Below are 16,912 nucleotides of genomic sequence, written 5' to 3' on the forward strand. Positions count from 1 at the left end.
AGATGTTAGCTCAGAGTCAATCTTCCTCAGTAAAAAGAGGAGGATTGGCAAAGGATGTTAGCTCAGTGCTAGTCTTCCTCACAAAAGAAAAAAGAAATGGGTATAGAAGGAAAGTACCTCAACATAATAAAGGCCATATATGACAAACCCACAGCCATCATTATACTCACTGGGGAAAAACTGAAAGCCATCCCTCTGAGAACAGGACCAAGACAAGGGTGCCCACTCTCACCACTCTTATTCAACACAGTACTGGAGGTTTTGGCCAGAGTAATTAGGCAAGAAAAAGAAATAAAAGGAATCCAAATAGGCAAGGAAGAAGTGAAACTCTCGCTGTTTGCAGACAACATCATTTTATATATAGAAAACCCTAAAGAATCCAATGGAAAACTATTCGAAATAATCAACAACTACAGCAAAGTTGCAGGGTACAAAATCAACTTACAAAAATCAGTTGTATTTCTATACTCTAATAACAAACTAACAGAAAGAGAACTCAAGAATACAATCCTATTTACAACTGCAACAAAAACAATAAAATATCTAAGAATATATTTAACCAAGGAAGTGAAAGACCTATACACTGAAAACTATACTCTTATAATTTTATTGAAAGAAATCACGATGACGTAAAGAAATGGAAAGATATTCCATGCACTTAGATTGGAAGAATAAACATAGTTAAAATGTCCATACTACCTAAAGCAATCTACAGATTCAATGCAATCCCAATCAGAATCCCAGTGACACTCTTCATGGAAATAGAACAAAGAATCCTAAACTTCACATGGGGCAACAAAAGACCCTGAACAGCTAAAACAATCCTGAAAAAAAAGAACAAAGCTGGACGCATCACAATCCCTGACTTCAAAACATACTACAAAGCTATAGTAATCAAAACAGCATGGTACTGGCACAAAAACAGACACACAGATAAATGGAACAGAATTTAAAGCCCAGAAATATGGGCTGGCCCTGTGGCTTGGTGGTTAAGTGCACGCGCTGCGATGCTGGTGGCCCGCGTTCGGATCCCGGGTGCGCATTGAGGCACCGCTTCTCCGTTCATCCTGAGGCCGAGTCCCACATACAGCAACTAGAAGGATGTGCAGCTACGACATACAACTATCCACTGGGGCTTTGGGGGGAAAAAATAAAAAATAAAAAAATAAAATCTTAAAAAAAAAAATAAATAAAATAAATAAAATAAAATCTTAAAGCCCACAAATAAAACCTCACATCTACGGACAGCTAGCTAATCTTCAACAAAGGAGCTAAGAACATACAATGGAGAAGGGAAAGTCTCTTCAATAAAAGGCGTTGATGGGGCCGGCCCAGTGGCATAGCGGTAAAGTTCGCGCATTCCGCTTCGGATCCCGGGCGTGGACTTACTCACCACTCATCAAGCCATGCTGAGGCGGCATACCATATAGAAGAGCTATCACTCTACAACTATGACACACAACTATGTATTGGGGCTTTGGGGAGAAAAAAGAAAAAAGAGGGAGATTGGCAACAGATGTTAGCACAGGGCCAATTTTCCTCAAAAAAAAAAATAAGTAAATAAAAAATGTAAATAAATGGTGCTGGGAAAACTGGACAGCCACATGCAAAAGAATGAAAGTAGACCATTATCTTTTGCCATACACAAAAATTAACTCAAAATGGATCAAAGAATTGAAGGTAAGATCTGAAATCAAAAAACTCCTAGAAGAAAATATAGGCAGTACAATCTTTGACATTGATTTCAGAAGGATCTTTTCAAATACCATGTCTACTCAGGCAAGGGAAACAGAAGAAAAAATAAACAAGTGAGATTTCATCAGACTAAAGAGCTTCTGCAAGGCAAAGGAAACCAGGATCAAAATGAAAAGACAGGGGCAGGCCCTGTGGTGTAGTGGTTAAGTGCGCACGCTCCGCTGCTGGCGGCCCGGGTTCAGATTCCGGGTACACACCGAGCCCCCACTTGTCAGGCCATGCTGTGGCGGCATTCCATATAAAGTGGAGGAAGATAGGCACAGATGTTAGCCCAGGGCCAGTCTTCCTCAGCAAAAAGAGGAGGATTGGCATGGATGTTAGCTCAGGGCCGATCTTCCTCACAAAAAAAAAAAAAAGAAAGAAAAGACAACTCACAAACTGGGAGAAAATATTCGCAAGTCATATATCCAACAAGGTGTTAATTTCCATATTATATAAAGAACTCACACAACTGAACACCAAAAAACAAACAACCCGATCAAAAAACGGGCAGAGGATATGAACAGACATTTTTCCAAAGAAGATATACAGATGGCCAACAGGCACATGAAAAGATGTTCAACATCACTAATCATCAAGGAAATGTAAATCAAAACTACACTAAGATATCACCTTACATCCATTAGAATGGCTATAATCACCAAGACAAAAAATAACAAGTCTTGGAAAGGTTGTGGAGAAAAGAGAACCCTCGTACACTGCCAGTGGGAATGCAAACTGGAGTAGCCACTGTGGAAAACAGTATGGAGATTTCTCAAAAAATTAAAAATCGAAATACCATATGACCCAGCTATCCCACTACTGGGTATTTATCCAAAGAACATGAAATCAACAATCCAAAGAGACTTACACACCCCTATGTTCATTGCAGCATTACTCACTATACCAAGAAGTGGAAGCAACCCAAGTGCCCATCGACTGATGACTGGATAAAGAAGATGTGGTATAGATATACAATGGAATACTACTCAGCCATTAAAAAAGACAAAATTGTCCCATTTGCAACAACATGGATGGACCTTGAGGGTATTGTGTTAAGTGAAATAAGCCAGACAAAGACAAACACCGTGTGATTTCACTCATATGTGGAAGATAAACTAACACAAGGACAGAGAGAACATTTTAATGGTTACCAAGGGGAAGGCGGTTGGTGGTGGGCACAAGGGGTGAAGGGGAGCATTTAGATGGTGACTGACAAATAATAATGTACAACTGAAATTTCACAATGTTATAAACTATTATGACCTCAATAAAAAATAAATAAATCAATAAGTAATGCATAGCCTAGGGAATATAGTCAATAATATTGTAATAACATTGTATGGTGACAGACGGTAACTAGACTTAGCATGATGATGATTTTATAATGTATAAAAATATCAAATCACTATGTTGTATACCTGAAACTGATATCATATTGTATGTCAATTATACTTCAATAAAAATGAAATAAAATAAATACATTCAGGAGGGCCATCACCCTTGACTTCTACTTTAATGCCAAGTAAAACCATGGTTCAACTCATGAAAGCCTCAAGATTTCCCTTCTCAGGCACTGCTTTATCAGTGAGGGCTATTTCCATATCCTCAAAGGAAAGCATGCCAGTTTGATCTCTAATGTGTCTATTTCTTGGGGTTCAGCCAAGGTTAAAAAGACCTACAAGAAACTTGACTACTGATTCCTGTTACATAATTCATCTAGATGTGGCCAAATTGCCTTTTTAAATGAGTAATTCTCTTCCTCTGTAATACTAGCTCTCTCCAAGAAAACGCTGTAAACCTCTACTTCTAACATTTAGCACTGCTAATTTGACATCATATTGCAAATTTCTGAGGCTGGATCTTTGTACATCTTTTCAGTTGGTTCCATTTTCTAAAATACATTAAATAAATAGAGATAGATGGTCTTTTTAATACTGTTTCTGGATTGTGCTTAAGATCCAATGTATTATAATTAAAGTTTTCCCACTAGGAATCCAAATGTTTATGATTTTAATAGGTATCACATTTATAATGAACGTATAATTGGAAGAATACCGCTTCTAACAGAGTCAATTTGGCTTAAAAAATAAAGTATCTAGGGCCGGCCCCGTGGCTTAGCGGTTAAGTGCACGTGCTCCGCTGCTGGCGGCCGGGGTTCGGATCCCGGGCACGCACTGACGCACCGCTTCTCCGGCCATGCTGAGGCCGCGTCCCACATACAGCAACTAGAAGGATGTGCAACTATGACATACAACTATCTACTGGGGCTTTGGGGGAAAAATAAAATAAATAAAAATTATAAAAATTATAAAAAATAAAGTATCTAGTCTTTATTTCTCATATTTCCCCCTTTTGTTTTCTAATGTCATTTAGCCTTGACATCACTTACTACTCATGGAAAACAGTGGAACCCTGGGCTTACCAATGTTATATTTAATAGGAAAAAAAATGACACATTTTAATTTCATTAGCATTATTTAACCCAGTGGTTTCTGATTTTTTTTTTGGATTCGTCAACTCATATAAAAAGTATTTGGGACATACAAAAATATATATGCATATGTATTTATAAATTATATACATGTAGCACTATACTATTGTGTTACAGACATTATTAAATATATACAAAAGTAAAAATTTTAAATGAATGATGTCATCAATCATAGACAAAATTTATAACACTTTTTTCTGTATTTCAGTGATTCACTTAGAGAGCATTGGTTTAGAGATGGTTCTTCCTGAGGACCAGTAGATAATCCATTTTAGCTTCAGGATTCTTAAAAGTCCAGAGCTGATAAAACTTTCTGGAAAAGCCGGTGATTCTTTAAATGACCCCACGATGGCAGCAGAGAGTAAAGAATGATCTGGGACCATCTTCTGGGCTGGAACAGGTTAACTAATGAGCATACCTAGTCTGTGGAGTTTATGTCTCAGTTAAATATATACCATGGCTTTGAGACAGGAATGAGCTTGCCTTGTTCAAGCCACAGAATGAAGGTCCAATGAGGCTGGAAAGTAGTAAGAGGAGGATGGGAAGAAAATAGGAAACAAAATCAGAGATGAGAGAGGTTACAGCATGTAAGTCCTTAATAACATGTGAGTAAAACATCTCAGTTTTATTCGAAGCAATGGAAGGGTTTTAAGCAGATTGACATGATCTGATTTGCATTTTTAAAAGATCACTTTGGTTACAGTATGGAGAAGGGATTCTAGATGCACAAGAATCCAAGAGGGAGGCCAGTCAGGAGGCTATTCCAAAGGTTCAGATAAGAGATACTTGAGGCTTGCACTAGGGAGGAAGTAGAGATGTGGAGAAGCAGATGGACGCAAAATCTATTTTGGAGATAGCACTGGTAATACTCCCTAAATGGGAAGGGAAGGGTTAATAGTAAGGAAAAGGGAGTGGACCTCAGCCAGGCCTGAAGCCTGGGACTGCAGAAGGATGCTCTTGGGACACTGACCTTCACACTTCATTCAATCTTCACCGTACGAATTATTTGTACCTGTTAAGCAAGCAAGTCTGTAGTCAGAAACTCTAGAAAAAATCAGGCAAGAGTCAAGGGCCAGAAAGATATTTAACATAACCATCCCCACAGCCCCAGGAGAAAGGCAATAACAGCTTCTGAAACATGGTAGAATCCTCATTTTGTACGGGTGATTTATTCATAGTTGTACATCACCTGTGTAACTCAAGGGGATCTGGAAACCATACCTCTATCCGGCAGCATGCTGTGTCAGTTTCTGCTTTCCATAACCACTGCTTTGAATTTCCATATATTTTGCCATTAAAGAAAGTTAACATACTATAACTGCCCGTTTGTGTCTAACTTTCAATGATATCACTTCTGTTAGAAAACCCTGGGCCGGCCCCGTGGCTTAGCGGTTAAGTGCGCGCGCTCCGCTGCTGGCGGCCCAGGTTCGGATCCCGGGCGCGCACCGACGCACCGCTTCTCCGGCCATGCTGAGGCCGCGTCCCACATATAGCAACTAGAAATATGTGCAGCTGTGACATACAACTATCTACTGGGGCTTTGGGGGAAAAAAATAAATAAAATTAAAAAAAAAAAAAAAAGAAAACCCTTAGTGGGGAGGATGTCTCCCTGATTTTAATCTTAAAAGTGGAGACGACTAGGGATAATACAGGTTTGGGAAGAAAAATCAAGAGTTCTTTTAGGAACATGTTCAGTTTGAGACAACTATTAGACATTCCAGGGGAGACGTCAAGCAGGCAGGTGGATAAAAAAGGCTAGCGTTCTAATTTTGAGTCATCAGCATATGGATGATATGTAAGTTATAAAATTAGATGAGATCACTTAGGTAAAGAATGTAGATTAGAGGACAAAAATTAATGGCCCATGGACCCATATGCTGATCCACAGACATGTTTAATATTACTATTATTACTTTTTGGTCTCCACATATTTAAAAACTTGTGCCAGAATATTTAAATCAGTAGAGTCCACATTTTTATTTTTTTATTTTTTATTTATTTATTTTTAAAGATTTTATTTATTTATTTTCTTTCCCCCCAAAGCCCCAGTAGATAGTTGTATGTCATAGCTGCACATCCTTCTAGTTGTTGTATGTGGGACGCGGCCTCAGCATGGCCGGAGAAAGCAGTGCGTCGGTGCGCGCCCGGGATCTGAACCCAGGCCGCCAGCAGCGGAGTGCGCACACTTAACCGCTAAGCCACGGGGCCAGCCCGAGAGTCCACATTTTTAAAAATCGATAGTCTAAGTTTCTCTTTAAAGAACTGGACAACCTGGCAACACTTGGCTTGAACTGTACAGCAGCTTCCTCATTTATATAAGGCATGAATTCTCTCATTCACCATAAAGTCTTCTCAACACTGAAGCCAACTATCATTTTCAATTTATCATTTATTTGTACACCACTGTTTTTCTAATACAAAGAAATATTTCTCAGGATCTGTATCTCTATCAAAACCAGGAAAATGGAAGATATACCATACAGGCCTTGTGTTTAAGAAAAAGGGAGGGAGAATATCTCTTTATAAAATTTAAGAATATTCCTATACATCCAAAAATATAATCACTCTACATCATTCATTTACATTTCCTGTCTGGACCTCGTAGGAATCTGAGTTTGCAATATCTGGGATGGATACAGAAGGACCAAGCCTGAGCCACCTCAGTATTTAGATGTCAGGTAGAAGGGGGATGAGAAAAGGAAAAAGAGGAAAGAATAGCAAGACAGGAGATAGGAGAGTGTGAGGGCATGGAAGCCAAGAAGAGAATGTCTTGTGTTGGAGTTGTGCAGATGCTCTTGAGAGCTAGAATAACATGAGTCCAAACAAGGGTCCATTGGATTAGGAAGCAAGACAGCCGTCAACTTGATCAGTGTCAGTGGAGCAGGATGGTAGGATGAGTCGGCTGAACAATAAATGGAGAACAGCAAATTATACCCAAGCGAGTAAAAGAAAAGAAATAACAGAGAAAGAGCAAAAATCAATGAAATAGAACACAAACATACAATAAAGAAGATCAACAAAGCCAGAAGTTGGTTCTTTGAAAAGACTAATAAAATTGATAAACCCATGGAAGGAGTAATCAAGAAAAAAGGGAGAAGCACAAATAAGCAATGTCAAGAATGAAAAAGGAGCCATCTCTACACATCTACCAGACAGGAAAAAAAATTGTCAGAGGATATGATAAACAAGTTTACACTTGTAATATAAACATTTGAAAGAAGACAGATTTAGATGGAAAATATAATTTATCAAAACAGACAGGAAGAAATAGAAAATATGAATAGCCTCAGAACTATTAAAGAAATTGAATCCATATTTCAAAACTTCCCTTAAAAGAAAACTCCAGATGGCTTCACCAGATTCTAATCAAACATTTACGGAAAAAAGAATGACAATCTTACACATAGTCTTCCAGAGAACACAAAAATAAGAAATAGCTCTAACTTGTTGTATGAGACCAGCGTAACTTTTTTATCAAAATCTGACATGATGATTTCTAGAAAGGAAAATTATAAGCCAATATCACTCATGAACATAGATTTTTCTTTAAATCCTCTAAAAAAAATTAGCAAAATGAATGCAACAATGTATAAAAAGAATAAGACATCATGACCAAGTTGGCTTTATTCTACGAATTCAAAAATCAATGTATTTCACCACAACAGAATAAAGAAGAAAAACTACATAGTCATCTAAAGACATGCAGAAAAAGCACATGATAAAATTAAACAACTTTTCATGATTTAAAAAGAACTCTTCTCCAAAATCATCCCATTTGCAACAACATGGATGGACCTTGAGGGTATTATGCTAAGCGAAATCAGCCAGACAGAGAAAGACAAACACCGCATGATTTCACTCATATGTGGAAGATAAACAAACACATGGACAAAGAGAACAGATTAGCAGTTACGAGAGGGGAAGGGGGTAGAGGGAGGGTGAAAGGAGTAAACGGGCACATATGTATGATCATGGATAAAAACTAGACTATTGGTGGTGAGCACGATGCAGTCTATACAGAAACTGATATATAATAATGTACACCTGAAATTACACAATGTTATAAACCAATATGATCTCAATAAAAAAAAAAATACAGGCAGGTCCAGGCCTGCAAGAAACAGATCTAAAAAGAATATCCTTTAGTAAAAAAAAAAAAAAAATTCTTATCAAACCAAGAATAGAACTGAAAGTATTTAATCTGGTGAAGGGATCTACAAACAAACCTACTGCAGATATCATATCACTCTGAAGATGCTGAAGGCTGTCATTCTGAGATAGGGAATGAGTCAAGGATGCCTATTATCACCACTTCTACTGAGCACTGTATTGTGATCCTAGCCAGTACAGAAAGGCAAGAAAAGAAATAAAAAGCGTAATGACTGGAAAGAAATGGTCATTTCACAGATGATATAACAGTATACACAGAAATCCACAAGAATCTACAGGGCTAGCGAAATCAGCCAGATGTTCATGCGCTCTGCTTCAGTGGCCCGGGGTTCACAGGTTCGGATCCTGGGTGCAGACTTACACACCGCTCATGAAGCCATACTGTGGCGGCATCCCACATACAAAACAGAGGAAGATGGGCACAGATGTTAGCTCAGGGCAAATTCTTCCTCAGCAAAAAGAGGAAGACTGGCAATAGATGTTAGCTTAAGGCCAATCTTCCTCACCAAAAAAAAAAAAAAAAAAACCAGCAAAAGAACCTACAAGTAAGTAATAAATGAGTTTAATAAGGTTCCTTAATATGTGAAATATATAAAAATTAATTGCATTTCTATATATCAGAAAGAAACACAAAAATTTTTAAAGATTTCATTTATAATAGAATTTAAAAAATCACAGGGCCGGCCCCGTGGCTTGGTGGTTAAGTGAGCGCGCTCCGCTGCTGGCGACCCGGGTTCGGATCCCGGGCTCGCACCGACACGCTGCTTCTCTGGCCATGCTGAGGCCGCGTCCCACATACAGCAACTGGAAGGATGTGCAGCTATGACACACAACTATCTACTGGGGCTTTGGGGGGAAAAAATAAATAAATAAAATCTTTAAAAAAAAAAAAAAAATCACAGAAAACTATAAACACATTATTAAGAGAAATTAATGATCTAAATAAATATTCTTAGATAGAAGACTCAATATTGTAAAGAAGTGAATTCCCCACAAACTGATCTATTGATCCAATGCAATCTCAATCAAAATATCAAGAATTTTTTTGGTAGAATCTGAAAAGCTGATTCTAAAATGTATAAGGAGGGCTGTCCCAGTGGCGCAGTGGTTAAGTTCGCGTGCTCCACTTCGGTGGCTTGGGGTTTGCGGGTTCGGATCCCAGGCGTGGACCTACACAATGCTCATCAAGCCATGCTGTGGCAGCATCCCACATACAAAATAGAAGAAGACTGGCAGAGATATTAGCTCAGGGCCAATTTTCCTCACCAAAAAATAAAATAAAATGTATAAGGAAATATAAAGGACCAAGACTATCTCAGCCATTCTGGAAAAAGAAAAGGTGGCAAGTCTTGCTGTCCCAGATATCGAGAGTCATTATAAAGCAATAAAGCATAAAGTTTGTGATCATTGGTGCAAGAATAGAAAAACAGACCACTAGAGAGCCCAGAAACAGATCTACTGATATACAGACACTTGTTTTGTGGTAAAGTAGCATTGCAGAGCAGTAAAGAAAAATTTATCGGGCCGGCCCCGTGGCTTAGTGGTTGAGTGCGGCAGCGCTCGGCTGCTGGCGGCCCAGGTTCGGATCCCGGGCGCTCACCGACACACCGCTTCTCCGGCCATGCTGAGGCCGCGTCCCACATACAGCAACTAGAAGGATGTGCAACTATGACATACAACTGTCTACTGGGGCTTTGGGGGAAAAAAAATAAATAAATAAAATTAAAAAGAAAAATTTATCTTTTCAATCCATGGTGCTAAGACAATTGGCTATCCACATGGGGAAAAAAAGAAACCTGAGCCTACCTCACATCATATATACACACACACAAAAATTAATTCCAGGTGGACTGTAAATCTAAATGTGCATGGTTGGGGCTGGCCCAGTGGTGCAAGCGGTTAAGTGTGCGCACTCTGCTGCGGCGGCCTGGGGTTCGCTGGTTCGGATCCCGGGCGTGCACCGACACACTGCTTGTCAAGCCATGCTGTGGTGGCATCCCATATAAAGTAGAGGAAGATGGGCACGGATGTTAGCCCAGGGCCAGTCTTCCTCAGCAAAAAAAAGAGGCGGATTGGCAGATGTTAGCTCAGGGCCGATCTTCCTCAAACACACAAAAAAAATGTGCAAGGTTAAAACCACAAATCTCCAAGTTAATAATATAGGAGAATATCTTCATGACTAGGGGTAGGATAAGACTTATTAAACTGCACTATATAGATCTTCTGATCATTAAAAGATAATATTAAAAGAATGTAAAGGTAATTCACAGAATGGGAGAAGACATTTACGATATACATTTAACTCATAAAGAGTTCATATACAGAATATATAAATAACTCCTATAAATCAGTAAGAAAAAGACAGCTCAATAGAAAAAGAGTCAAGAGACTTGAACAGGTACTCCATAAAAGAAGATATCTAAATGATCAATAAAATATAAAATATATAAATAAAATAAAATATAAAATATGCTCAATCTCATTAGTAATCAGGGATATGTAAATTAAAACCACAATGAAATACTACTAAACACCCATCAGAATTGCTAAAATTTTAAAATCTGATAGTACCAAATGTTGACAAAGACGTAAGACAAAGGCAATTTTCATATAGTCTTGGGAGGTTAAATTAATAGAACCACTTCTGAAAATAGTTGGAAACCACGGCTACACTCTTACACTACTGATAAGGTAAGGTAAGGAGGGTAAATTAGTTAAACTACCTTGGAAAACAGTTTCACATTGTCTATAAAAGTTAAAGATATAAGGCCGGCCCCGCGGCTTAGCGGTTAAGTGCGCGCGCTCCGCTGCTGGCGGCCTGGGTTCGGATCCCGGGCGCGCACCGACGCACCGCTTCTCCAGCCATGCTGAGGCCGTGTCCCACATACAGCAACTAGAAGGATGTGCAGCTATGACATGCAACTATCTACTGGGGCTTTGGGGGAAAAAATAAATAAATAATAATAATAATAAAAATTATTAAAAAAAAAAAAAAACTTTCATTATAGGGCCGGCCCTGTGGCTTAGTGGTTAAGTGCGCGCGCTCCGCTGCTGGCGGCCCGGGTTCGGATCCCGGGCGCGCACCGACGCACTGCTTCTCCAGCCATGCTGAGGCTGAGTCCCACATACAGCAACTGGAAGGATGCGCAACTGTGGCATACAACTATCTACTGGGGCTTTGGGGGAAAAATAAATAAATAAATAAAATTATTAAAAAAAAAAAAAAAAGTTAAAGATATATATATAAATTCTATGACCCAGGACTCCACTCACAGACGCATATGCCCAATAATAATGAATGCATAGATTCGCCACAGCATTTCTTTGTTAGAGCCCCAAACCGTGAACAACTCAAATGTCCATCGATATTAGAATGGATGAATAAATCGTGATATATTTACACAAGGGACTACTATGTGGCAATGAATTACAGTCACACACAACAGGTAAATCTCACAAACATAATGTGGAACAAAAGCAGCCAGACACAAAAGAATACATACTCGATGGTTTCATTTATATTAAACTTAAAAAGCAGACAAAACTAAATTACAATACTTAGGGATGCATGCTTGAGTAGTAAAAGTATGAAGAAAAATAGAAAGTAAGTATCATGAAATCAGGAAAATGGCACCCCTTAGAGGGGAGGGAGGAGACAATGATTGCAAGGGCACAAGAGGAGCTTCTGGGGTACTAGCAATCTTCTGTTTCTTGATGTAGTTTCTAGTTACACAGCTGTTCTCTTTAGATAAATCATTTAGCTGTTTATTTTTGTTTCAGACACTTTTCTTGATGTGTTTTATTTCACAATAAAAGAGGTTAAAAAAAAAGATTCAAGGGGCAAGTTAAACAGCAGATTAGACAAAGCTAAAGAAAGAAATAGGGAGACCTGAAGAAATTGTGCAGAATGAATCCAGAAAGACTAAGATATGTGAAATATAAAAGAGATTACAGACATGTAGGATAGCATGGAAAGTCGAGAATATAGCTGATTAAATTCCAGCAAGAAAGGAGGAGGAGAAAGAGGAAAAGAAGAAGAAAAACAAGGTAAAGACAATCTTCAAAGAGAATTTTAAAATTGATAAAAGATACCAATCCTTATATCCACATACCTCTCTGAATCCCAAGCTGGAAATACAGAAAGAAGACAACACCTAGTCTCCCCATAGTAAATCTTCAGAACCACAAACTCAAAGAGACAATCTTAAAAGGAGATATAAAAACTTAGATTACTTATAAAGAATCAACATTTAGACTGACCGTTATTTTCAACAGTAGCCATGGAAGCCAGAAGTCAATGGAATACTACCTTGAAAATGATGAGAAATTGCCAAACTAGAATTTTATATCCACTGAAAATATCTTTCAAGATCAAGAGCAAAATAAAGACTTTCAAAACAATAACAATGGGCCGGCCCCGTGGCTTAGCGGTTAAGTGCGCGTGCTCCGCTGCTGGCGGCCCGGGTTCGGATCCCGGGTGCTCACCGACGCACTGCTTCTCCCGCCATGCTGAGGCCGCATCCCACATACAGCAACTAGAAGGATGTGCAACTACTACATACAACTATCTGCTGGGGCTTTGGGGGAAAAGAAAAAAAAAAAAAAAAACAATAACAATGATAATAAGTTTATTATCAATGGGCACTCAAGAATTGAACTTCTTGGGCCGGCCCTGTGGCTTGGTGGTTAAGTGCGTGCGCTCCGATGCTGGCGGCCCGGGTTCGGATCCCGGGCACGCACCGAGGCACCACTTCTCCGTCCATCCTGGGGCTGAGTCCCACATACAGCAACTAGAAGGATGTGCAGCGATGACATACGACTATCTACTGGGGCTTTGGGGAAAAAAAAAAAAAGAATTGAACTTCTAAAGGATGACCTTAAAGAAAATGATTCCAAAAAGATCTGAGATATAAGGAAAGATGAGCAAAGAAAAGGGCAAACACTTCGGCAAATCTAAACAAATACTGACTGTATAAAACAAGAGCAAAAACAGTAACTAAACAAACACACAAAGTGAATGAAAGAGAAAGGAAAACAGAAATGGAAGAATGGAGAGAACAAGAATGGATGACTTTTTCATAAAGCTTTTTTGTCGCAGCAATCAGGGAAATGCAATCACACCTGAAGGAGATGTGGCGTCCAGCAGGAGTTCAACACGTACCAAAAGTTGAAATGAAGTGGGTTCTGGATTATTTGCCACTTTAACTTATCCATGCCTCTGCATAGTGATTAAACGTCGTATTATTAAGTCAATTGCTGTTACTAACTATTCACTTCACACTACCCTGTTGTTGCTACAGTTATAATTCATTTAGTTCGAATAATCATGGTATTTGGCAAAGGTGAATTTTCCTAAGCTATTAAAGCTCACTGTTTACTAATGTTTTCTTCTATTGTTGTTGGTGTAAATTTTTTAAAACGATATAGGAACATGTAAACTTTTCTACAATGATATAATTTCTTACATAGAATTGACTAAAAGTGCCCAATCCTTTCTTGATGGCCCAAGGTCATTGGTATAAACAACTACTACTACTGCTGATATACAGAAATACCCTCAGCAGCTAGGGTGAGAGGCCTGGGTGACTACTAAACTGGGTGACTACCCACACTGTCAGGTGTTCTTTTCTTGGTCCTCATTGAATTGGCATCTGGTAGTCCCTCCCACCAACCTGTGATCTGGTTTTGTGGCAGCTATTCTGCTTAGGGCCTCTTTTGATTACATTTCCTGGCTCTTGGCTGTACTCTAGATATCCAGAAGACCTATGTCAGAGAATGTTGGCAAGGTATTATGCTGAATTAATAAGAGATGATAACTATGACTTGTTTATATTTTTGTAGTATCTTCTGTTTCAAGGAGATTAAAGTTCACTCTGTGTTGGGCCGGCCCTGTGGCTTGGTGGTTAAGTGCACGCGCTGCGATGCTGGTGGCCCGGGTTCGGATCCCGGGTGCGCATCGAGGCACCACTTCTCCGTTCATCCTGAGGCCGAGTCCCACATACAGCAACTAGAAGGATGTGCAGCTACGACACACAACTATCCACTGGGGCTTTGGGGGGAAAAATAAAATAAATAAAATCTTTAAAAAAAAAAAAAAAGTTCACTCTGTGAATCAGAATGACAGAAGAGCAGGCGTACCACATTGTCCTCATCACAACTATGAAACAACTCCCCAGAGTAACAGCTACTAGAAAAATCAATCAGATGGTTAGAAAGCCCTGGGCTCAAATACTGGTTACTAGCTTTGTGGCCTTGGACAAGGAACTAAACTTTCTTATGCCTCTGTTTCCTATCTGTAAAGTGAAGATAATAACAGTATCTCCCTACATAAGATTATTGTGAAAATTAAATGAGATGATGCAAACAAAACAGCATAGTACCTGGCTTGGAGTAAACAATGTTTCAAATTTTAACTATTATCTTTTAAATCCTAATTTGTGTAATAACTCTCATTTTAAACAGACTTCCTTAACTATCTTCTGCATAGCATCCTTATGAAAATACTATTAAAAATATTAATAGTAGCTAATATTTAATGAGCACTTACTATGTTAAAACTGTGCTGAAGTCTTTATAGGGTTATCTATTTGAATGCTTAGAAAAGCCCTGAGGGGTAGATACCATTGCATCCCTAATACAAACAAGTACAGTGAGACTCAGGGAGGTTAAGTAGCTTGTCCAGGTTTACAGAATGATGAGTGGTAAAACGGAATTCATACAGATCTGACTCCAGAATCCATGATTGTAAGTACTCCCCTGTCCTGAGAAGAGAAGCAGCTTCTCCTTCTGCTAAACTCTACTTACGAACAAGTTGAGAACAAGCTAATTCTCCTTTAATCTTATCCTCTACTGGACTATTCAAGGTCCCTATTTGGAAAAGCAGAAAAGATTTGTTTTTATTTTCGCTTTTTAACTTACCCACTCACAGTCGATTCCAAGTACTGGAAAATCTTCTAACTCACTCCTAAGCAAGGGCTCGATCTGATCCCACTCTGCCTCCTGAGACACAGTCACTACCTTTGCCTGGAGGATCCTCTCCTCCCATGAGGCCCTGGGGGCACTGGAGCACAGCCGGTCCTCTTCCGGAGGGGGCTCTTCCGGAGGGGGCAGCTCTCTCCCGCCTGGCGCTTGCTGCTGCTGCTGCCGCCGCCGGGTCACACAGCTTGTTTTACTCCTCCGGCGCTGGATGCCTTTCCACAGGACAAACCCCCCCACAGCCACACCAAGAAGGGTGGTCACTGTCAAAGCTACTAAGTGTCTAGACATCTTCAACTTTTCCGCTGTTTAGGAAAGCATATCACTAATCCCACAACCTGCAAAACAAATGCAACAATATGTTTACACAGAATTTAAATTTACACAGAAACAAGTTTTCCCCTAAAAAGTATTCCACTTAGAATCCAAGTACTCACAAACTAAATAAACTGCAACACATTTCCACATGAAACAGTGATATTTTAGTTTTCTTACTTCTCTATATTCTACACTCCATCTCTTGACTCTAGTCTCACCCAAGAAAACCCCCTTGCTCTCTACCAGTTGCCCAGAGCTCTCTTTTTTTTTTAAGTAGGTTTTTTGGGGGTTTTTTTGGCTGGGGAAGATTCACCCTGAGCTAACCTCTGTGCCAATTCTTCCTCTATTTTGTATGTGGGTCACTGCCACAGCACGGCCGCTGACAGTGGTGTAGGTCAACGCTTGGGAACCAAGCCTGGGCCGCCAAAGTGGAGCACGCCAAACATAACCACTAGGCCACAGGGCTGGCCCCCCAGGACTCTCTTAATCATATAAAATCATATCAATAAAAACAGAATAAGCTGGACTCTCACTTCCACTTGCTGATGTATTAGTGAGTAAATTTCAGTTAACAGATCTTCTTCAAGGTGTTTGCACTTTAAACCTTCAACCTCTAACAGCTTAATAGAAACTTCTGCTTTGCAATTAAAAAATGTAATCATCAGCAAGGTGGCAGGGAGATTTTTTTTACTTTAATGGACAGTGTGGCCAGTGGGGGACAAAGCAAACAGGCTTGAGTAAATGTGGATTTTCTGTTGCTCCGGAAGTCTCTGCAGTTCTCCACAGAAACAGACTCAGTTATGGAGGGTGAACTAGGGTGGTACAAAAGGGAAGGCAGAACTAGAAAAGAAAAGGACAGAACTTAGAGAGAGATTCAAGATGCTCAGGAGGAGCTTGCAAATTGAAATGTCCACAAGACAGGATAACATAAACAACTAAAGCAAGCCAAGTGCAAGAAAACTGACACAGTCGCCCTATTAAATATGTAGGAACTGTCTTCATTTTTACCACAAAATAGTCTCTTTACCATTTTTCTTAAAACATGGTTTTCTCCATCTATCTTTTGTTTTCCTATTTTTGACAGAGAAATAGGTATATAGTACCATTTCAAAACCCACGGTAAAAGAGTAACAACCAATGGGAGGTGGCCCTGGGCCTCCTGATGCAGAGGACACATGGGGCAGCAACCCCTCAGCATGAGCTGGCTGATGCTGTTCAGGG

The 16,912-nt window shown here is 39.5% G+C and overlaps 1 protein-coding gene across 6 annotated transcripts in view; it reads right to left on the bottom strand.

Moving 5' to 3' along the window:
• Nucleotides 1-16,912, bottom strand: part of EXD2 (exonuclease 3'-5' domain containing 2) — a 100,423-nt gene that overhangs the window by 25,965 nt on the left and 57,546 nt on the right. For 4 of the 6 annotated variants that reach the window (XM_014784332.2, XM_087448330.1, XM_004426280.3 and 1 more), the window contains exon 2: nucleotides 15,317-15,711. The exons of 1 other annotated variant lie outside the window; for it this stretch is intronic. In XM_014784332.2, coding sequence (XP_014639818.1) covers nucleotides 15,317-15,664 — 348 coding nt within the window. In that variant the 5' untranslated portion in view covers nucleotides 15,665-15,711. Of the gene's footprint in view, nucleotides 1-5,198; nucleotides 5,241-15,316; nucleotides 15,712-16,912 lie in introns of those variants that run through there. One more of the 6 variants, XM_087448331.1, reaches the window with a different exon arrangement.

The sequence above is a fragment of the Ceratotherium simum genome, chromosome 24, assembly GCF_057802395.1.
Source record: "Ceratotherium simum simum isolate JZ-2026a chromosome 24, ASM5780239v1, whole genome shotgun sequence".
NCBI classification, from domain to species: Eukaryota; Metazoa; Chordata; class Mammalia; order Perissodactyla; family Rhinocerotidae; genus Ceratotherium; species Ceratotherium simum.